At 36.5% G+C, this 25127-nt stretch overlaps 1 protein-coding gene across 1 annotated transcript; it reads right to left on the bottom strand.

Moving 5' to 3' along the window:
* Positions 1–1283: 1283 nt before the first annotated feature.
* On the bottom strand, positions 1284–24500 carry ODF1 (outer dense fiber of sperm tails 1). The gene is made up of 2 exons (XM_012541740.2): positions 24046–24500; positions 1284–2458 (listed from the first exon to the last, which is right to left on the bottom strand). Exons 1-2 carry the CDS (start codon positions 24360–24362, stop codon positions 1777–1779), a joined length of 999 nt encoding a protein of 332 aa, XP_012397194.2. The 5' UTR covers positions 24363–24500; the 3' UTR covers positions 1284–1776.
* Positions 24501–25127: the final 627 nt, after the last annotated feature.

Here is a 25127-nt window from a genome sequence, read left to right as displayed (position 1 = left end):
ACCTATAAACAAGAGGAGGGAGAAGATTGGTAATAGCCCCTTTCTCCTTATATGTATACATACCTCCACACACACAAGCACAAACACATACACCCATACACACACATTTATGCACACACATTTCTGAGGGCTATATTTAAGTCTTCATATTCATACCCTGTTTGTACAATGAGCTTAATTCATCAGTGGAATTCTATTGACTGGAAGGAGAGGCTGTAATCCAAAAGCACTCCTAAACCTCCAATTCAATTCAACAAACATTTATTAGGTATTTGTTGTGTGCAAGGCTCTGTGCAAGGTGTTGAGGATACAAAGACAAAATAAAATAGTTTCTGCCCTCAAGGAGCTTACAGTCTACTGGGGGAGGGGAGGGATAGGACACAAATTGGTATAACACTAAGGTATAATATTAAAGGGGTTTGGGTGGGGGGAGCTCCAAATAATATTTGTTCAAAGAAAATTGAAGAGGGAAAGAATACTTTCAAATGAGGGGCTCAGGGAAGGCTTAATAGAGAAGTTGATAGTTGAATTGAACACTAAAGGTAGATTGGGATTTTGATAGATAAGAGATGAAAAAAGAAAGGTCTTCTAGACTATGGAATAGCCTGAATAAATATACAGAGGAGAGAGATAGAATGTTGGTTTGAGGGAGAACTGGGATTCTTGTATGTAGTGTGTGTAGAAGTAAGTAGTATGAAAAGCCTGGAAAGGTAAACTGGAGCCAGATTATGGAGGGCCTTAAATGCCAGGCTAAATTTTTGCTATTTTTAGGCAACTAATTGAAGGTTTTTGAAGCTGGGAAGTGATCATGTCCAAATCTCTTAATTCCTCAGATCAGGAAATGAGCTGATAAAAAGTTAAGGGACTTTTCCAGGATTATATAGCTAGTTAACTGTCTGATTTAGAATTTGAACTTGGATCTTCCTGACTCTCAGATCAGCCATTGTGCTGCTCAGCTGCCATATTGTGGCACCCATTGTGCCACCCAGGTGCCTAGGCCAAGAAGAGCAAGGGATTCAAGGGAGAGAGAACCTTATTAAAGTGGGCAGGGGGTGGGAGATGGGGTCAACAACACAGGCAAGACTATGAGGGAGGCAAGTCAAGACCAAAAATGAATGGGAAATAGATAGCCTTTGCACAGGGAACAAAAATATCTCAAGACAACTGTTGTGTTGACACCAATGTTCTTCAGTCCTGAACCTGAAGAAGCAGCCAGGAGATATTCAGCTTAGGAAAAAATTCTAGGTCCATTTAGCCCATCACATCACAACTCAGACTGGTTAAACAATATTTATAGTGCAAACTTTATGGTTTTTGTGATATCTTCCAGGGACAGGTTGAAATCAACAACTTACTCCCTTTTTTTGGCCTCTCCCAAGTAAGTCCCTTTTTCATTCACTTCTTGGTCTTTTCCCAGGAATCCAGCATATAATATGGTCTGTCTTCATGATTTGGGGCATTTCAAATATTCCACTTTTCTTTAATTCCTAGGTAGAGTTCCCAAGGACCATCATTGAATAATCCATGCCTGGGTCTTTGTGAATGGATCTCCCATGCCATTTTTCTTTCCTACCATTCCTTGGAACCCAGGAATTGTGTGGGGATAACCCCACTCAGCGGCAGGCAGAGCGGAAAGATTCTCACACAACACCAACATATTTGCAGTTATGTATTATGGCGCCTATGAATTTCAGAAAGCAGGGAAAGAGAAACACTGAAAGAGCTGCCTCATGTTAAAACTAACTAACTCCTAACCAGCCTATTGATTATACCCCTCTATGTTATGATCTTCCGGTAGGAAATTCGGCTTCCACATGGATAGCATGGATCGCACGGATCGCAAGGATCACAAGGATCGCATGGACTGCATGGGTCGCATGGGTCGCACGGATCACACGGGTCACACGGATCACAGGGATTGCACGGATCGCAGGGACTGCACGGATCGCAGGGACTGCATGGGTCGCAGGGACTGCAGGGACTGCATGGATTGCATGGGTTGCATGGGTTGCATGGGTTGCACGGAACGCATGGGTTGCAAGGGCCACATGGGTTGCATGGAACGCATGGGTTGCAAGGGCCACACGGATTGCATGGAACGCATGGGTTGCAAGGGCCACATGGATTGCATGGCACGCATGGGTCACATGGACCGCATGGAAGGCATGGGGCACAAGGGGCTTCAATGTTCACACAACTGCCAAGTCCATAAGAATAAATCACGTCTTTCTCATCCACACAAGGGGGCAAGGTAAACTCTTTGCAGATGTTCATGTAGCTGTATTTTTTCGATCCTAGGCAATCGTATCTATTCTCGCGTTCCGCTGACACAAACACCTTTCCATCTTTTACTTTGACTTTGACTTGGTCAGGCTCAAAGCCGCACACATTCACTGACCCTAGTAAGTTACTACTGCAACAGGATGCTGCCAGAATCTTGTTTGTTGTTCTTCTTAGTCTGTAATTAAAAAATAAAAAAAAGGCAGCTCAGAGCAGATAATACTTTAAGAAGGAGACAGTTATGTCATTTTAAGTGGAGATGGGAGTGAGGATAAAGTAGTCATCTAGAGGTTATGAGATGCACATGGGATTTGGGATCCGGAGACCTAGGATTATAGTATCCAGCTCTGCTACTTAGTAGGTGGATATCTTTAGACAGTCAATTAACTGTCTGGGTCCTGATCTTCTCATCTGTAAAATGAGAGAATGGAGTTGTAGGGTTACTGCTGTCCCTTCCAGGGACTCACAAAGACTCAAAGTCAGTTATTCAGAGGTGAGTATCTAGTTGGCTGCCTATCTCAGAATAGCTTATGCAGAGCCAATGGTATATTTGGATTAAATAGTATGACTGCTCAGATCCTGGACTTTGTTAAATGGGATTTAAAGGATCCTTTGATCTCTGGATCAGGAATGAGTTATACTTTCCTTCATTCTTATAGTAGGCTACATATCATAGCTACAGCTGCTGCATTTCCCCATTCTCTCAGGAGTATGAGTTTTCCTTTGGAGAAGGGTGGGTGGTTTCCTGAATATTCCCAGATTGGGAATTTTGGGAATTCCTGAATATTATCAGATTGGCAGTAACCTGTGCCCCACCCACTATGTCTCATAGGGGAAAGCAGATTACCTCCTGCTATCCCTGACTTGACATTGGGATTTCTTTAGCTCTTTACCACTTGTTGAATGCAATTGGTGCCATTACCTGATTCTAGAGCTTTGACTTGCCCAACAATTATCAAAATCAGTTTAAACAAAAAGAATGTCGATTACAGACATCAGAAAGGGACACCTGACTTTGAACTCAACAATTTTCAGGATTGGAGGAGGTTTAAACCAATTTCCCTGTGGCTGGATCTGGAGTCCAAATCTGCTGTTCTGATGAGATGTTACTCCTCTCCCCAAGCTTCCCTCAGCTTTCTCTATGGAATTTTGGTTGTTATATGAAAGAACTTATGTAACAGCTTCTTGAAGTTGTATCTCCATTTAGATTCCCTTCCCATTGAAATAATTTAACCCTGCCCTTTCCTCTATCCCAGATTAATTTTTTTTTTCCTTTTCCCCTTTGTAGTCTGAGATAGAGGAGGGAAAAGACATAGTAATAGAATATTATGGGATCCAAAAATAGGAAAAAGTTACAAAAATTTTTTTTTGAGATGGTTTTTTCCTCCAGATGCTCTCTTTCCCCTCTTCAAACAATTAATTTGAATAAGCCCCTTACCTTTGATCATGTTGCTCACTGAGATATATAAATCTTTGCCAAAAAGGAAAAATTGCCAGAAAGGTAATTTACACAAAGGGGCAATTGCAGGGTGCAAACACCTTGATTTTTTTTAACTTGCATTTAACTAATTTGCTTCTAACTAACTGAAATTTTAATTAGGAATTGATCTTGAATATTAGAAATTATAAATCTAGATTTAATTGAACATGAAAATTAAGGTTTATAGATTATGTTGAAATTGAATCTGGCGAACTGTCTGGCTTCTCATCCACCAAATAGAGTTTTAAGTATTAACTCATGGAAAAGAGAAAAGTTTGGTGAATTGGGGATCAACCAAAAGATAAATTGGATTTGATTGCAAAATCTAAACTGAATATGTGGGAATGATAATATAAATTAATTTAGAAATAATTTTTGAATTGGGGTATATGTGTGTGTTTTTAAACTTAGAAATTTTGTTGTAATTTATATGAGATTTCCACCCATTTTTTATAATCAATTACATATTTACATTTTAGGGAACTCTTTTGCTTGGTGCACACACAAAAAAGACAAGCTTACTTAAGAAAGCAACTTGAAATGTACATGAAATTTATTTAGAAAAATGTTATTTCTCTGAATAATATACCAACATTTAATTGTTATTAGAATAAGTTAAGTTTTTGTAAGCTGTAAAAAGTTTTCATAATGTTAATACTTTCTAAACAGGTTTTTGGTGTCTTCATTTTCATCTTGTAACTGATTGGCCATAACTCAACAGTTTAGTTGTTACAGGTATACTGATAATTATTATAGCACTTTGAGAGTAAAAGTCAAATGATTAGTTTTATTTAACAATATAGTATGTGCCAAAATTTTAAAGGAAATTTTTCAGTGGAATGAATACAGACTGGGTTATTGTAGAAATGTGAGGAATGTAGGATTTGAAAAAAAGGTGTGGATCACTAGAGGGGTGTGTGTGTGTGTGTGTGTGTGTGTGTGTGTGTGTGTGTGTGTGTTTGAAGAGAAAGAAAGAGAGGGAGAGAGAAAAAGTTGAGAAAGGTTTCTAATTTGGTAGAAAGAATAAAAGATATGGGAAACTTCCATGTGGTTATTCTTTGTGACATGCAGCTTGGAATTCCTGGGTTCTGTAGTTGGGAACTGAGAATGGGAAACTTATTCTTATCTGGAAAACCTCAGATAGTAAAATGAATCCTGAGACTAAGAATTGGTCTAGCTCTTTGAGGAAATAAGGTTGGATAAACATACACCTTTCAGGATAGTTTGTAAGAAGCTTTTATAGAATACTTAATATCAGGTTTTGCCTGATATTATATATCAAGTACTATAAAAATGTTTAGTTATTGTGATTTTAAGTGTTCTATTCATTGTATTAATTCTCTTTGTGAAAATTCTGCAGTAAAAATTAATTACAATGTATAATGTGAAATTTAGTAACACTAACATAGAAGAATGACTTCTTGTAATTTAGAAATAAAGTCAATTGTTGAAGAGTTGTCTTAAAGCTGCTAATTACTTTTGTTGAATTTATTTTTTAAATCTCTTCATTTTATCTAGTAAGATCTATGAGACTTGCTATTTTGACAGTTCCAGTGGTGACAGTATAAGTTCTAGAATTCTCACAGCTAAGAAATACCTTTCAAAGTTGGTTCTTCCTATCATTGTGAAGCAGAATTCACCTTGCATTGGATTGTTTACCTAAGAATCTTCAGGGTTGTAAGCAGGAAGTGTCAGAAAAGTTACCACAGGGATTGGCTTGTGGAAGCCAAGTGATCATAGCAAACTCCCTTTCTGATAGAAGCCAAGGGATCATAGCAAACTCCCTTTTGGAAGGAAGTTTCACCTAAATTTGTTCTGTTGTATTAAAGTCAATTGTGATTTTATATGTAAGGTAATTTTGAAATGCATTCAAGTGAATTGAGGTCAACTCAGAATTGATTCAAGATTAATAGATTTTGTTTCAACTTTCAAATTCATCATCACTTTTAAAAATTGTACAGTTTTGTGAAAGATTTGTATATTGGTCCACTTAGAAAACTGCTTTTCCTTCCCCAATGCAAATGCTCCTTATGAGAGGAGGAGAGTAAGCAGACATTTGTTTATGGTATAAGACTATTTATTGTGAATTAGAAAGTTATATCTAAAATAGTCTATATTGATATTATATCTTTAACCAACTTGGTCTTATTTGTAGAGTGTTGAAACTCTGAAAAGGTGTACTTGAATCAGACAGCAGAGCACTCAAGGCTAATTACCTATTTGATGTGAGATAATGGTTCCATATACATGTATTTAGATGAGATGGTGATGTGATGGCTCTCCTCACTCTGCCAGAGGATGAGGAGGAGACTGACTTCAGGATCCAGACTCCAGAGTCCAGTATTCATCTTTGGGAAACCACGTGGCAGCTTGCCTGCCTCCTTCAATTCTTCCCCTAAAGACCAAGGACTTTGATTGATCCTGACTCTGACTGATCTTGAAGCCCTTTCCAGGGAGCTAGCCTGGACATAATACTAATTAGACTAGTCTTAGAAATGTATTTTTGCCTTAAAGGATGAGTAACTTTATTAAATTCTAATAACTGCTTTTTTTTTTGTCAGGCTGAATTTTAACTTGTATTTGAAAAGAAAAGCATGTTACACAAAATCTTTTATATGATTTATTAAAGACCTGATAACTTTTTATTTGCTAGCTACTTTATTGCAACAGCTTGACCCTGTTGATAACAATTGTGTCCAACCCCACTGTGGTTAGTGAGACTTTGTGGTCTGAGGTGAAATCTTTTGGGGCCTTGAATTTTTTTTTAACTTCTTTTAATTTAGGTTTATTATGTCTTTGAGCCAAGCTTTCACTGCTCAAGGAAAATGCCAGCAACTCAATAGAAGTGAAGTCTATGACTACAGTCAGTGGATATCTGTTCTTAGGGAAAAGATTGGGAGAGTAGCCTTGGAAAGGCCAAATGAGGACCTTCTTAAGTCAGCTTGCCATAAAAGAAATCTTTCTGCCTGGTTGATTCTGAGCCAGGCTGTCGTATCTCATGATATATTTGGCTGCTTATGTTTATTCTTATCTAAAAGCAATTGGAATTATGCATGTTTTAGCCATTGTGGAGTCCTTGAGCTTCATCCTAGAGTCTGTTAAAATGGTCCCAATCTGCTTCTTCCTCTCCTAGCAAAATCTTTATAACCACTGCAAGTCCTTCTTCATGTTGTTGTAATACCTTAGCACGCCCTATTGTTTTCAATCTGAGATTCCATACCCTAAATAACCAAATGAATGGTCATGGCATCTGCCTGTCTATATTTATATATTCATGTATATGATAAGTTCCTTAAATTTTCCAAAATGTAATGGAAATAATTAGACATACATACAGGAACACATATTTACATATGTATATATACATACATATTAATTAATTCATAGTCAAATCTCAAACATCTTTAATTTTGTTTTTAAAAGATTAATTTTAGAAGAGAATAATAATTTTTGCACTATCCTGAAAGGGAATTATAATTTAATGTAGGATTAACATTTGTATAGAAAGCATCTGAAATGCAAAGAAATAGCACAAGGATTTCAAAGAGGATTTGAGAGCAGTGGTATATGTGGATATATTATCCAGTTCATTTGAGTCTAGTTATAGACAATTCATTTGAGAAAATCTGGAATGATTTACTTACTCTACATGATACCCCACACCACAGCCTTTTTAAAAAATCAGCATCTTTTGGATGAATTCATTTATGTGACCATTCTTGGCAGCACCTCAATCTCCTAAGGGAGAATGAGTGATCCCATTTTTTTCCCTGTAAGCATTATAGATATTTCAATTTTTCATGCTCTTGGCATTCAAATATTATGATGGCTCTGTGAATTTGTTTGATATTTTTTGACATGTACTTGAGGAAGCACTTTATTAAAAATACTTTTTATTTAAAACAATATTTTAAAGTAATAGATACATAAGAGTATTACAAATTAAACACCTTGTGTTCTGTGTGTAGGAAGATTGTTTTGTTTCACAATAGAATATCTAATTAGTATTTGTTTTATTACTATTTGGTATTTCTTTTTTTTTAAAGAAAATTTATACCATTTAAATATTTTTCTTTCCATTACCATTATTTTGTTTCATTGCTGAATTTATGAATTCTTGTAATCTCTGTTCAGTTTTTAGTTTTTGTCTACCTAACTTTTTAAATGTTGTCTTACTTACATCAGTATAATGGTATTCTTAAACAAACCATTTTTTACCCAGTGTGACATATTAGATCCAACCTAAATGAAGTATCTTGTATTTTAATTTTTTTTCTTTCCTCTCTTAAGGTAATTAAACATCTTTAAATCTGCCATAATATTTCAATATATATAAGCAGCCATTATTATAATATATAATATCACAGTAATATGTAATAGATTAATACAATGTAATAATACATAACATATTATTACATTATATATATATATATATATATATATATATATATATTATATAAGCTATAAACAGCCCTTGTAGTATATGTAACTGCTGAAGGAATTTCTAGTGATTACTGTAATTTCTAATGAAAATGTAAAAAGATGCTGCTAAAAACATGTTATACATTAAATTAAATAAAGATGGATCATGAAATTAATGTCTACTACTACTCTATGCATCAATGCCAAATGATTTAAAATCCATCAAGACATTTCAATCAGTACAATAATGTTTCATGACTGTTGTTGCTAACACTGTAGACAATTCTTCATTGAATGCCTTACAATAATTTAAAATCAAATTCATGTAAGGTCCACTGTTAAACAGTGGAGTTCAATTTTGCTTAGATAGATATAAGTTATAGAGATAGATAGATATCTATACACATGCATACTTAAAGAGTCATCTGTTCCTTTTGATAATTTGATTATAGATTTTATTTCATAAGTCAGAATCTCATAGATCCTTTTAGTTTCCTCCTTTTGCTTGTTATTGGCCATGTTCAGAATTTCTAAGGAGGGACATTTCCAGAAGACTGATGACTGCAGTTCTCAGAAACTAGACAATTGTATGAGAAATCTGAGCCCTAAGATATGATGGACTAATGAAATGGACAGTGGGGATGGACTACCTTTCTTGTACTTTCAATGTGCTTTATAAGGCCCTGCTTGCTGAAAGGAGACTGCCCTCAAAGACTCTTGTCAATATGTCAGTCTATCTCTTTGCTTTTCCCCTTGCATACTATTTTTTTCCCTCATAGTTCTGTACTTTGCTCCTTCTTGGGGGTGGGGGGGGCGGGTTAAGGGGATTAAATGTTGCCTACATGTCTCTCCTTGTGGTCCATGCTACTGTCATGGTCCAGCAGCTCATCAAATTCCTCAATGTTTCCCTGGGTCAACAATAGAATTTGTCTTGACCAAAAGTGGGGAATGTTGAATGCAGCCACTGATCTTGCCTGATGCTAGAACTATGAATTGCTTGAGGGTTACTGAAGCCAATTTTAAAAAAGAATGTTGAATTGAGGGTTCAAAAGAGGCAACCTGACTTTGATCTCAATTGTCCCTGTAATTGGAGCAGGTCTAAAAGAGTTTCCTTATTGTTGCACTTGAAGCTGAGACCTGATGTTCTGACCAGAAATCACTCCTCCCTCTCAGCCTTCTTTATGAACTTTTAGTTGTTATATACCACAACTTATATTAACAGCTTCTTAAGACTGTGCCTCTATTGAGACTCCTCCCTGTTGAAATACATTTAACCCTGCCCTTCTTGCGTACTGTCCAGTATTGTGGCACTACTTAGTGACCCTGGGTTGTAATTCCCTTTTCTCAGTTAAAATACTATAGTTTGGCACTATCCTTTATTTCAGTTATTCAATAATTTCCAGTTATTTCAGCCTCCAATATGGCTTTCTAAAATCCTGCATAGAATGACCTCTCTGGGTGACAAAGGAAATCTAGACTGCATTTATACATCATTTTGTTTGTCTCAGAATTTTAAACATATTCTGATTTTTGCTACATTAGGAATTTATTTTTGTTTTCCTTGGGAAAAAAAACTGAAAAAAAAATAGCCTAGTTTAAGAAAAACACTTTGATATATAAAAGAATTATTCATGTGTACTTAAATGTTGTTAAGGACCATGCTTAAGTGAAGGAGCAGGTCAATTCTCCAAAAGCCTCCATAGCTATAAATCATAAACTTGAAGGGGTTGCAAAGCAGCCTTCACAGATGTTCCTTGTGGATTGGGAATGAAATAAATTGGAGGCAGAGGGAAAAGAAGGTCAGAGAACGCAACTGCCTCTCAGTCTCCTTGTATCATCATCATCCTTTCACATGAAGAGGTCCATTCTGCAGGTCTGAGTTAGACCTCCAGCAACCACTGGCAGGTGGTTCCCATATCACAACAAAATGTGAACTTAAAAGCAGAGCAATTAAATCTTTAAGCAAGTAGTCTAAGTCACTAGCCTGCTAAGTAACAAACAGCCAAATTTCCAAAGTGCTTTCAAGTCAGACATTGACATATAAAGCTCTTTTCTTACAAAGGACCTCAGAATAGAAAAAGGTCATTGTCATGAAGCTCTACTCTTTCTTTGGAGCTCACCAAAGTGCTAGAGATACATACTCTCGGACACTAAGGAGAAATCCACCAGTAGAATATGCCATTTATATGAAAAAGGATGCCATGAAATCCCTTCCTACTTCTCCCTGGGCTATGTGCTCTTTTGCAAGAAGCCAAGTCAAGAACTGACTCACAGATGCTGTAACAATGTTCAGTATTCAACTTGGGCATGGGGAGAGGCAGCTTCTCTTTCCAACACATAATAATACCACCCCAAGGAGATGGGAGTATAGGGAAAGGAAAAACAAATTGGGTCGATAATGCTGCAGATGCAGAAACCATACCTGTAAGGTAAGTAGGAAGCAAATATAATATCACTATTAAGAAAGCTGCTGGAGGGCGAGCAAATATAATAAAGATGACAATATTACCTAAACTAATCTATTTATTTAGCGCTATACCAATCAGACTCCCAAAAAACTATTTTAATGACCTAGAAAAAATAACAACAAAGTTCAAAAAATAACAACAAAAGGTCAAGAATTTCAAGGGAATTAATGAAAAAAAAATCAAATGATGGTGGCTTAGCTGTACCAGATCTAAAACTATATTATAGAGCAGCAGTTACCAAAACTATTTAGGTATTGGCTAAGAATAGATTAGTTGATCAGTGGAATAGATTGGGTTCAAGGATAAAACAGGCAACAAATATAGCAACCTAGTCTTTGACAAACCCAAAGATCCCAGCTTTTGGGATAAGAACTTACTGTTTGATAAAAATTGCTGGGAAAATTGGAAACTAATATGGCAGAAACTAGGCATTGATCCATACTTAACGCCGTACACCAAGATAAGGTCAAAATGGGTTCATGACCTAGGCATAAAGAATGAAATTATTAATAAATTAGAGGAACATAGGATAGTTTACCTCTCAGACCTGTGGAAGGGAAGGTCTTTATGACCAAAGCAGAACTAGAGATCATTACTGATCACAAAATAGAAAATTTTGATTATACCAAACTGAAAAGTTTTTGTACAAACAAAACTAATGCAGACAAGATTAGAAGGGAAGCAATAAACTGGGAAAATATTTTTACAGTCAAAGGTTCTGATAAAGGCCTCATTTCCAAAATATATAGAAATTAACTCTAATTTATAAAAAATCAAGCCATTCTCAATTGAAAAATGGTCAAAGGATATGAACAGACAATTCTCAGATGAAGAAATTGAAACTATTTCTAGTCATATGAAAAGATGCTCCAAGTCATTATTAATCAGAGAAATGCAAATTAAGACAACTCTAAGATACCACTACACACCTGTCAGATTGGCTAAGATGACAGGAAAAATAATGATGATTGTTGGAGGGATGTGGAAAACTGGGACATTGATTCATTGTTGGTGGAGTTGTGAATGAATCAACCATTTTGGAGAGTAGTTTGGAACTATGCTCAAAAGTTATCAAACTGTGCATACCCTTTGATCCAGCAGTGTTACTACTGGGATTATATCCCAAAGAGATTATAAAGAAGGGAAAGGGACCTGTATGTGCACGAATGTTTGTGGCAGCCCTTTTGTAGTGCTAGAAACTGGAAACTGAATGGATGTCCATCAGTTGGAGAATGGCTGAATAAATTGTGGTATATGAAAATTATGGAATATTACTGTTCTGTAGAAATGACCAACAGGATGATTTCAGAAGGCCTGGAGAGACTTACACGAACTGATGCTGAGTGAAATGAGCAGGACCAGGAGATCATTATATACTTCAACAACAATACTAGATGATGACTAGTCCTGATGGATCAGGCCATCCTCAGCAACAAGATCAACCAAATCATTTCTAATGGAGCAGTAATGAACTGAACTAGCTATACCCAGAAAAAGAACTCTGGGAGATGACTAAAACCATTACATTGAATTCCCAATCCCTATATTTATGCCCACCTGCATCTTTGATTTCCTTCAAAGCTAATTGTACAATAATTCAGAGTCTGATTCTTTTGTACAGCAAAATAATGTTTTGTCATGTATACTTATTGTGTATCTAAGTTATATTTAATATATTTAACATCTACTGGTCATCCTGCCATCTAGGGAGGGTTGGGGGTAAGAGGTGAAAAATTGGAACAAGAGGTTTGGCAATTGTTAATGCTGTAAAGTTACCCATGTATATATCCTGTAAATAAAAGGCTATTAAATAAAAAAAAAAAAAAAAAAAAAGAAAGCTGCTGGGCTAGTAAAAAAGAAAGCTGACAGAAACCCAGTGTTTCCAGATAGGAAATAGCTCAAACAAGCAGCTCTGAGCTAACTTGGAAATTCTAGGTACCAGGCTTCCTGGAGCTGAGAAGAGGATTTGGAAGGGGCAAGTTCTTATCTCTTTTGATGGGAGCAGCCTAGACTGAAGGTTCCAAGGAAGTATGCAGACCCTGTTCTATTCCTAATTGGAAGGGGGAATCTTACCCAGCTCAGGAGGGCTTCTTCCTGTCTTTAATGGGAAAAATGCAAAAATGCTTTCTTTCCCACACCTACAAATATACTCATATTTCACCTTTTAAAATAAACATGAATGATTAAAAACCCTCAATGAACAATTTTTTTCACCCCCTTAAATTTTTTCTGTGTTTTCCTTCCCTATCCCAGTCAATACAATGATTGTCTCAATCTATTAGTCAATCAACAAACATTTATTAAGCACCTACTTAGTGCTATGCATTGTACTAAACTCTGGGAATAGAAGTAGTGGTGGTTCTCCTTCATTTTTGAAGAGGACCAAGATGACATCAATAAGTTGGGGTCAAGCTACAGTGTGTCCAACTATGATTTCTCATACCAATACTAGCCTGGAAAGCTCTGTCACAAATCTGGCACAAATAGTCCATATGAACATTTGGAGTCTCTAAATTTGTGCATCTCACATCTCTTTTGAGCTATTGCAATTTTGGGATAGAAATACAAAAAAATTAAAAAATGTCTACTTGCTATAAGGCTTACAAATTCTAATGTAAAAATGTATAAAGTTAGCAAATATATGCAAACACACAGCCTAGATGTGTTTGGGAGTATTTGTGTTTATATCCATATGTATGAACATGTATGTGCATAAATGTGTATATTTATACAAAATAATTAAATGCCGACTAATAATTTGGGAGGGAGAGCATTAGTAGTAAAAAGGAAGTGGTCAGAAAAAATTTCATGCAGAGGATAGTGCCTACGTTACATCTTAAAGAAAGAGATGGAAGGAAAGAGGGAGTGCCATTTCAGACATAGGAGATGGCAGTGCACAGAGACATATGGAACAGTGTCTTGAGTAAGGAACAAGGTAGCCAGTTTTTCATTTTTCTTAGTCATTTCCTTTCTTCTCACTCATCAAGTCATTGCAATGTGGCTTCCAACTTTGCTTCTCAACTGAAACCACTTTCTACAAAATTACCCAAAATCTCTTAAATACCAGACAGTCTTGTCTCAATCCTCATTTTTTCCTAACATCTCTGCATCATTTAATTCTATTACCCCCTCTCCCCCTTCTCTTGGATACTCTCTTTGCTCTGGTTTTTTGGTAACTCTTCTTCCTACCTGTCTGAACACTCCTCAGCCTCTTCCTATGTTGAATGATCCTCTATATCGCGGCCCCTAACTTTGAATGTTCCTCTAGGCTCTATTCTTGACCAGCTCTTTTTATTTTATATGTTCTCTCTTGTGGATCTTACCTATTTCCATTGATTTAATTGTTATCTTTATGCAGATGACTTGCAGAAATTTTTATTTTTATTTTATTTTGCCTTGGTCTTTTTCTCCTAAATTTGCATGTTTCTGAGTTGTCTTTCTCCAACTGTCAACTCGAAATTTCCAATAGAATGTCCCACAAACCTCTTAAGTTGAACATTTCTTAAACAGAACTCATTATCTTTCTCCCCAAATTTATTCCTTTTCTGAACTTCCTATTTCTGTTGCTACCATCCAATCAGTCAGTCACTCAGAGGCTTTATAGTGTTGGCATTGCCACTGATTCCTTACTTCCCCTCTCCTCACATGTCCAACTTGGAATTTCTACATCTACATCTTTTGTATATGTTCCCTTTCTTACTTCTCATAGGGGCACTGCCTTCATTCAGAATTTGCTCATCTCTCACTTGTACTATTCCAATTCTAATTAGTCACACCTCCTCCAGTGTCGTCCTAATCCCACCACACATCAGAGTTGCCAAAGTGATTATCCTAAAGAATAATTTTCATCTTGTCAGCTCTTTTAGTCTATAAAACTCCAGTGAATTTCTATTACCTTTAGGATCAAATATAATCTTCTCTGTTTGACATATAAAACCTTTCATCACATGATCCTTATTTACCTGTATAACCTTATTATACATTAGTTACTTTCTTGTACTCTATGGGTTAACCATACTGACCTTATTATTGATACTCCATCATCCCCATATCTCTACACACTATCCCTTCATGCAAGGAGAATATATTCCTTCCCCACCTTCATCTCTTAAAATCATGTTTCCCTCAAAATTCGGCTTGAGTACCATGTTTTTTCTATGTGAAGCCTTTCATTGTCCCTCTGTCTTTTAGCATTCTGCCCCAACTCCCCCATCATAACTTTGCATTTAATTTAAAAAGTTTATATTCTTATGTTGGTTCTTCCCAATGAAATGTAAGCTCTTTGAGATCAAGGGCTATTTAATTTTTTCCTTTTGTATTTCCAGTACCTCCATCAATGCTGAGACAAAGCAAGAACTTAATAAATGCTTATTGATTGATTGGAACTGAATCTCAGCTTAGTCAGAAGTTCTGTTGCCTAAAGTGGGGTGTGGCAAGAATACAATCCCTTTCTCAAATTATAAGAGATTGACAGCTCAGTGGCTCAATAGATAGAATGTTTAGCCTGGAGTTAGGAAGACTGATCTTTCTGAATTCAAATCTTGCTTCAGACACTCACTAGCTATAACTAGGCAATTCACTTAATCTGGTTTGCATCAGTTTCCTCATCTGTAAAATGAGTGGAGAAGGAAATGGCAAACCACTGCAGTATTTTTGCCAAGAAAATCTCAAATGAGCTCATGAAGAGAGCTGGCCATGATCAAAATAACTGAACAGCAGCAACAGCACCCTAGGCCTTAGAGCCTCTCAAATTTTTCCTCACCATTTAATAGGAGGAAGCAAGAGGTGGCCTTCCTCCTCCTGTATTTGAATTACTCCTGTTCCTGCTCTCCTTCACAATATAGGAATCAAAGAAAGTCTGGTCTTGTGGAAATGGTCCTAATTTGACTCCTTCCAAAAAATACTCGGTCATTCCCTTATCTTGTTTTTGAGTTGACACAACTGAAAAATAAATGAGCAACTAAACCACAACAAAAGCCAAAGCTTTGCTGTGGACAAAGTTTATTCACCAGATTAAGGATAGGGATTGGAGTTGTGAATATTAGTATAGGGAACTCTCAGATGAGAAAACTTCCTTTCCCCAATATGCAGGTCAGCATCTTCTTGGCCATTGTGAGGCACAGAGTTGCAACCAGCATTGATAGATTAAATAACTTAATCCAGTTTCACAGAGATAGTCCCAGAGGACTTGAATCCAGGTCTTTCTACTACCACAATCAGCTATGGGTAAAGAACCATGCTGTCATAATGCCGTGATATTTCTCATTCACCAAAGCCCACTATAACATAACTCTTTCAGGATTATCATGCTCTGTATATATGCCATCTCATTTGATCCTCACAACAACCTTGAATGGCATATATTTATTATTATCCTCATTTCATAGATGAAGAAACTGAGATTCACATGAGACTTGTATAGTGGACTCTGAAGTCATCCCACTTCCCACCATATAATGGATCATCACTCCCGTGTCCTAGCCACAGGAGAAATCCTGTAATTCCATCATTAAGAGAAAGTTCAGTTGCAATGATCTTAGATTTTAACCAGATTTAGAGCATAAATGACAGCCTTAGAAACCATCAAAAGTCTAATGCTCTCATTTTATTAATGAAGAAAAGTATTTGTTCAAGATCACACACAGAGTGAATAGCCAAGCTAAGCTTTAAACTTAGGTTCTCAGATTCTGAAGTCAGCGTCCTTTCCACTATCCCATCTTAACAGAAAGAGGTGACTTTCTGTTCTTTGACTGGAATCTTACAAGAACAGGCAGTGCTGGGAAGAGGGCTATACTCAGGACTCACATCTCCTTCTACTTGCCATTCCATAGGGTTGCAGTTTTAAAGCTGACCAATCCTTTTGTTTTATAGAAAAGGAAGAGAAAGCCTCAGTTACTCAGAGACTGAGGTGGGATTTGAAGTCATCTAGTGGATCGAGTGCCAGACAGGAAATCGGGAAGACCTGAGTTCAAATGTGAGTCTAGACACTAGCTGTATGATCCACACAAGTCACTTCACCCCTGAAGTTTTTCATCAGTAAAATGGACTGGAGAAGGAAATGACAAACTACTCCAATATTTTTGCCAAGAAAACCCCAAAGGGGATCATGAAGACTAGGACAAAACTGAAATGACTAAACAAAAAAATGTTCTTCCTCTAGAACAGTGCTTTCCCCACTATTCCACATTATAGATGACTGCCATATCTTTGGAGGAGGAGTTTGGGACTTGGGGTTCACAGTAAGGGGATCTGAAAAGTGGACCAAAAAGAACCAAATCTTTGGTTCTTTGGGGGAAGGACAATTATAAACTTATTCCCTCGTTTCTCCGTGGATTTAAATAATTCCAAAGGTCTATTTCTGACTTTCTTTTCTGTTTCATCTCCTCCAAGTCCCAAAATGGCACTTGGGCAAGCATTAAGTTGGGGTGGTATGCATAATTAGGGGTCAAATAAAAGAATTGTTCCAGTCTTTTTTTAAAATAGCATCTGAAGCTTTAAAGAGATTGTAATCTGAATCACCAGCTACAAATCAATGTGACCTGTATATGAGTGTTCAGGTCAGGTGGTGATGAATACTATTCTCCTAAACAGCAAGGTCATGGCACAGAGTGCAGTGGAATTAAATTTAGAACTAAAATTGGTAAGCATGAAATAATTCTTTTTTTGTGCAGCCATTGAGTGGCTGAATGATGATTGGAAAGGACTAAGGAGAAAGCACATAGCATGACCTTTTGATACACAATCCCTGCTGCTCTTATGGATGAGAGAAGGTAGATTGTCTCATTCCACCATAAACCTGACTTTAAGACTTTATTCTGAAGGTTTTCTGCAATTCAGCCTGGGCTTTAACCCTTGGCATCAGATAATGGACTTACTCAATTATACATAATAACTAACTTTTCCATAACCTTTTTCATTTCCAAAGTACTTTCACTACATTATCTCATTTGATCTTTTCAATGATCTTGTGAAGTAGGTACTACTGATATTAATTCCCATTTTCTGAATGGGAAAATTGAGGCTCACGGATGTTAAGTAACTCGCCCATGAAGTGAGAAAAACAATAATTTATTGGAGCTAAGATTTGAGATTTTTAGTTTCCTGGCTGCAAGCAGAGTCCTACCTATTCTGCCTTGGTGCCTTGTTTACCATTTATGTTAGGAATACCATTTGTGTATTTTTTTACTATATTTTTATAACTCCCCCAAAAGAAACCCAACCTGATTTAATATAAACATTAAATTTAGAGCAGGTTGGTGTCTAGGTACCTGGGAACCAAAGTTTCTCATTATTTATTTCCTCATAACACTAATTGTTCACCAGTCTCTACTCAAAGTAAAGTTGATGGAAGAGGAAATAAGGGAATGGAAACTTCTTGAGGCTATGATGCCTAATGTGTTTGAGGATTTTCTCCTAAAACAAAAAACACAATGCTTTGCATAGAAAATGTAAAACGATAAGTTCAAGAATTTAAGAAAAAATGCTTAATAAGCATTTTTATATGAATGAATGGATTTATGCTTGAGAATTTGAGATCAGCTAGAGAAATGATAGATTTAGTGGGGGTAACCCAATATAGAAAATAACATCTTTATGGATATTTGATAAGTAAAAAAGCCATGTTTCATTTTTCTAGGTTGATTTCAGTCACAACCCCTTTCTTATTATGCAGCTATTATCAAAGCTTACATAATAACAAAGTTATTTATACATAGAGATGGAGGAATTTCAGAAGCCACCTAGTTTTACCTTCACATTTTACAGATGAGAAGACTGAGGCCCAGGAATTTTAAGGAACTAACACATTAAATACTAGAGAGAGGTTTTGAACCCAGGTTCTCTTATTTCAAGATCAATAGCTCTCTCCACTCTAACATGCTGCCTCTAATTGCACAGTTTTTAAGTTCATGAAGCATTTATTTATTACATTATACATTCTGAAAGGGTAAGATTTATATAGCTATCTTTGTGCATTTATCAAATGGAAAGACAAAGACAAATGAGATGAAGGCCAACCTCAAAATTCTGATAACTAAAAAAATAAAATCAGAGAAAAATCTTATAGAGGGATTTAAAGTAAATCCAGGATCAATGATTCTTTACAACAAAGGAAAGGTAGGGAGTAAGAGGAATCTTTATGGGGTGAAGGATGTTTAGTGCATCTTTCGCTTCACTTTTTATTGATGAGATAAAGATTTAATTTCCAATCATCTCTTGAAGTCACAGGTTGGACTATAAAGGTCAGATATAGGTAAAGACAGAGGACCTTCTCAACCCAACTAAACATATATGTATGTGCCTATGTGAGATTGTATATATATGTGTACAGAGAAATACACACAGTGCTATATATACAATATGATATACATTATATTATACACTCAAGTGTGTATTATACTATATATATTATATATGTGCATATGGATAGAGATAGATAAACACAGACAGATAATTATAATGGAATGGAAGGACATGGAGCTAGGACTTCTAAAAAAAAACTTCATTAAGAAATTATGAACTATTTGATTAAAAAAAAAAAACCTTTGCAATTTGTTGCAAAGGGGCCCCAAGGCTAGAATTTCTTTGGCTATTTTCAATGGCCACATATGCTCAAACATTGTTATACTAGAAGGTCGGTGTTTGGCTTAGAAGCTTGACCATTCAGAGCTAATGCTGCAAAGGGCATTATAGAAACTACTGGAGGCATACTAATGGAATCAGTAATAAATATGCAAGATCACTGAACATCTAAGCATAATTAGAATCTTTTTTTAAAAAATTTAATAGCCTTTTATTTACAGGTTATATGTATGGGTAACTTTACAGCAATTTTCCCCCTCTTACCCCTCCCCTCCCCCCCGATGGCAGGATGACCAGTAGATCATATCTTAAATTTCCTTCAAAGCTCATGTCAATCACCATCTTTTATTTGAGATCTTTTCTAAATGCTTTTAGACTGGTCCTTCCAGCTGCCAATGCCCTGACTTCCTTTCCCACTAATTACCTTATATTTCTATGCCTTCCCCAATACAATGTAAGCTCCCTAAGGAAAGGAACTGTTTAATTTTTAGGTTTTTTGTTTTTTAATCCACAGTACTTAATATAGGACCTGACTATATATAATAGGTTCTTGTTGAATGTTTGTTGATTAATTGACCAACAACCTTTGCAGATAAGTAAGAGGGTTTCTACAAGGAGAAATATAGCTTACTCTATTCAGGGCCCAGGAATTAAGAAGCCTCTTGATGAGGATGAAAGAAGAAAGTGTAAAAGCTGGCTTGAAGTTTAACATTTTAAAAAGTGAAGATCATGGGAAGTGTTCCCATCACTACTTGGCAAACAGAAAGAGAAGAAATGGAAGCATTTTCTGTTCTTGGGCTCAGAGATCATTGCATTGCAGATAGTAACTCTAGCCATGAAATTAATTTCATGGCTAGAGTTACTATCTGCAATGCAAATATGGCAAATCTGGATAGCATGCTAAAAAGCAAAGGCATCACCTTGCCAACAAAGGTTCCTATAGTCAGAGTTATATATATATATATATATATATATATATATATATATTCCAGTAGTAATGTAGGGTTATGAGAATCGGACACAAAGGAGAGCTGAGAACCACAGAATCAACATTTTTGAATTGTGCTAGAGAAGACTTGTGAGACCCTATTGACAGCAAGGAGATCAAATCAGCCAATAATTAAATTAATTCAAACTACTTATTGGAAAGATAAATGCTGAAGCTGAAGCTGAAATCGTTTGATCACATAATGAGAAGATGATATTTACTGGAAAAGACCCTGATGTTGGAAAAGGGTAAGGTAAAGGAAGAAGGGGATGGCAAAGAATGACATGGATAGATAGTGTGATAGAAGCAATGAACATGAGCTTGGAAAGACTTTGCAAGATAGAGAAGGATACAAGAGCCTGGCATGTTATAGTCCATAGGATCAAGAAAAGTTGGAATTGATGGAATGAATGAAGAACAGCATAGATAGTTTGGAGAACATCCAGAGAAAGGAGACCTAGATAGTGGAGAATCTTGAATTCATACAATGTATGGGTTAATTGAAAGAACTGTGGATGTTATCCTGAAGAGAAGTTCAGATAGGGACATAATAGCTGTTTTCTAATGCTTTAAGGGCACTTTTGATAGCATCTAGATCAATTTTACTCTTTTTGGTTGCAGAGGTCAGACCTGAGAGCAATGGGCAAAAGATGCAATAGGTTCCCCCTCTTTTCCTTTTTAAGCAAACGCTGGTTCACCATTTTTAAGGTATGTTAAAATATGGATTCTTTTTCAAATATAAGTTTGAACTGAATAAGCTATGAGACTTCTTTCAGCTCTGAGATAGTGCAGTTCTGTGAATGGGACTGACTTGTATCTTTTAAATGCCATAGAAGAGGGTTCTACATCAAAAATTATTCTAAAAAATGTCATCTTGACATGTGAGGTATGGGACCATCTTTTGAGAACTCAGGGGTAAAATTCCTATGACTATTTCTATGAATAATCATACATTCCTTTAGAAGTATTTTCTAGGGTGGAGGAATTTTTCATAGGTGCTAGGATAAGTTTTATTTGATTTTTTTTCTTCAAAGCCTTAAGAAAATTAAAGAATTATATCTGGAGATGATACCAAGTTTTTCTACTTAGTGAAATGCCAAAACATCAGAGACAGAGGTGAACAGACAAGGAAGTGTAAAATGAATTTCTATATGGGCCAGGTAATGGATTTGGGGTAAAATAATTGAGAAATAAATAAAAATCATTTATAAATTGAATATATATTGAATTGAATTCAATAAATTGCATGCAATTATAAATTGAATGATTGATAATTGGTAATATGAATATTATCAGAATATTTACCCATGAATACAAGAAGAGAATTAGGAGTTACTGTAGACTGGACTATTGTAGCTCAAAAGAACCAACAACATCATACTGAGTATTTTTAAAATACCACAATCAGAATAGAATAAAGTAGAAATCATGAACCTGTTACATATAACATCACAGGATGGTCACACCAGGTAATTATAATATAGCCAGTGGAATCTAATCCCTGTATCTCCAGAAAAATGTAGCAAAGCTAGAGATCAAGATAATGGAGATGCTTCTTCATAATATTCCAATATTACCATCCAGCTACCCCAAGAATGAATTATTAAGGGAAATGCAGCCTAATCTTTCTAGGTAGATTATAAAAAATGAGTATGTCCTTCAGATAAACATCCCTTGATGTTGTTGTCAAATCATTGTAATATTGGACTGATGGAATATGCATGGATCTGACCCACTATTTTTACATTGGTTGTGCTTTCACTTTTTTCCTGTAATATAAAAAATGGGACAAAAGAAATAATATGACCAAATAGAATGTGCTAAATGATTTTTATCTTTTCAAAAACAAGTTCATTTGATGACATCTGAGATTTGTTTGTTTTTTAAATGAACACTTCTGAATCTTTCATAACTGGACCTTTCTCTTGCACCTTCATCATCATTCAATTCTTGTACCTTCCTGTTGTAGTGAATGTGGTGAATTCTATTCTCCTATATCCTGAAGTGTGTCAAACATGAGAAAGGGTCACATAAAAGGCCTTCAACAAATGAGAGAATGATGCTTCAGTGTACAAGGGAGCATGGCATTGCCTACACTCCCTCCTTCCATGCCAATGGGAGAATGGTGCTCTCTTTCTCTGTCAGCATGTGTGACGCAGCATTGCCTACTTCTTCCTATTAGTGAGAGGTCTTCAAGCACTAATTTTCATCAATAGGAACAGCTAAACTTACACTGTAATCAAATGGACAGAAGGAAAAAAAAGTTACAAAGGAAGATTTGGTCTGGGAAAAAAAGAAAAATATAACCTCCCCAAAAAGAAGTTTAAAAAATCTGCACTTAAAAGTTTTGCTCCCTTTAAAACTGAAGTATTTTAGAGTATAGTCTGAAAACAAGCAGCAATTTTAGATCAGCTCTATAAAATGTAAAGCCAGAGATAAGATCCTGGAGAGCCAGAGATGTCAAACTGCAAGCATCCAGAAACTCCAGAGTGCTACCTGAATCAAAAGATCAAAATATAATTAAGAGATATTTAACAAAATCAATAAAATACTGTATTGATGAGGCTAATTTGCACTTTTCTACGTCAATAGGCAAGGATACCACTCTAGTCCAATACTCTCATTTTACAGATGGGAAAACTGAGGACCAAGGAGGGACACTTTTCCAGGGTGACAGGTATTAAGTGATAGATATAAATAAGAAATATTTAACAAAATAAAAAATGCTGCATTGATTAGGCTAATTTGCAGTTTTCTAAGTCAATATTTTTTTGATACCATACTCCAATATTCTCATTTTTCAGATGGGGAAACTGAGAACCAAGGAGGGACATCTCTGAGATCAGTTTGAACTCAGGTTCTCCTGACTTCAGGGCTGGTGCTCTATCCACTACACCAACTAGCTGTCCCTCTAGCATATGTTTCTTTCTGTTTTCTGATACCTTACTATTTGGGGTTAAGGAAGCAATGCAATAAATACAAATTTCAAGACATCATTTGGCCTTTTGGTGGGGAAATTGTTATTGCTTGTATTATATCATCTTTGCTCCCTTGCTGCCAAAACCTAAAGCATATATTAAGACATCTTTTATCATTACTCCCCCCATTGTTATTTCTCTAATTTCAAAGAGATTCAATTTACTTATCCCCTAGGCAGGAAAAGATGCTGAGTTTGTTGCCTTCAATCATTCGGAGCCCCACACTATTCCCTCAAACCTGGCTGGTTGTTGCCCCTCCTTCTTGAAGATTTAGAGTAGTTTTACAGTATGTCTGAGCTCAGAATGCTCTTCCACAGGTAGGACACAAATAGATCCTGCACTCTCTAACTTTGCACATCTCATGTTTCTTCTGAGCTAATTCAATTCTATTTTGCACCTTCTCTGATGAGGGCACACTGTGCTGGGAGGTCCTGTGCCAGTGTCTCCCCTATCCTACAATTAATTCTAAACCTCTTAAGAGAGACCTTGAGAGTGTCCTTGTATCACTTTTTTTGACCACCTTATGAGCACTTGCCCTCCATCAAATAACCTTTTTGGCAAGCACCAGTATTCCATCAGCTAGCACTACACCATCTGTCTGTGGAACCATCTTCAAACCTAATTATAATCATAATAGTAATACTATAAACTCACGTTCACATCACACAGTCACTTTTACTACCTCCCTTTCCTCCTTGAACTCATTGTCTTTCTTTTCCTTGCTAAGGCATCCTTTTTATTCCCAAGCATCATTTCACCTTTGTGTAAGAACCAATCATTGAACCTCTTTCCTTATCCCATCTTATCAGGTTAATATTAGCAACTATAAATATCCAAGAATAAGTTTACTTGGTCAGTTCTTTCTTTTCATCCAGAATGGCTTTAATGGCTTTCCTCTCCAAACTTCTGATTGATGGTCGAAGACAGAATAGCTTGATATCACACAGGCAATATGGATATAGATCACATAGCCCACAAACGCGTGAGCACTTGGTATAGCACTGGCAATAAGGGTATGGATGTAAGTCACAACAGCAATAAGGATGCACATATAAGTCGCAGAGGCAACGTGTGCATTCGTCGAGGCATTTCAATTGCCTTAGTTCTCTGTCCACCTTCCTTATATCCCTTCTTACACTGTCCAATAGACAACTTAGTGCAGCCATTACAGTCACACCTTATTTGTCGGTGAGTACCTTTGGAAAATGGCACTCGAGGGGGAAAAAAATTGTTCTAAGCTCTTCGCAGAAGTTTCTTTAAAGATAAAGGAAACCCCCATAATTCACTTATTTTATAGCATGCATTCTATGACCTCACCACCCACTGAGGATGTCATAGTCTCCGTTACCATGTGAACTGAGTGGCTAGTTTATTGCCTCCAGAAAAGCTCTTTCAGGGTCAGAGCTGCCCTTCATGCTCCTAAGGTTCAGAGCTCAGAGTCCTGGAAGTTCCCCAGGTTCTTTCCAGCTCAATGGTCCTTGTTGGGCTTCACCTTGGTGCATTCTGCCTGAGTGTGCTTCCTGGTCCTGATGGATTTGTATGAGTATGGGGGTATTTGTTGTTGTATCCCTAGTCTACAAAGCCTATCTAGCCTCTCCCCCTTATTGTTCCTGGAGTTGCTGCGCCTCTCTCTGGATTTATGGATGCCATTTGGATATTGACTGATCACTGTGCCCAACCTTCACAGATTGAGACCTGGTGCATCTACCCACTTGCCCTCTCCCTTCTGATTTCTTTCAGACCCTCTTCATCCTTTTGGACTCCCATGCCCATTCCTCTGGAAAACTAGATTCCCAGCCTTTTCCTGCATCCCCATACATCTATCCAAATGCCTTCTTAGGACAGGTGCATGTTAGATATAAGTCTAAAACTACTACCTGTTCTCTGAAATTTTCTTACTTTGGTATTTGGTTTCAACCCTGCCCTCCCAT

This window comes from Sarcophilus harrisii, chromosome 1, assembly GCF_902635505.1.
Source record: "Sarcophilus harrisii chromosome 1, mSarHar1.11, whole genome shotgun sequence".
Lineage (NCBI taxonomy): Eukaryota > Metazoa > Chordata > Mammalia > Dasyuromorphia > Dasyuridae > Sarcophilus > Sarcophilus harrisii.
The sequence above is the reverse complement of the archived record's forward strand: the minus strand, read 5'-3'. Positions and strand labels throughout refer to the sequence as shown.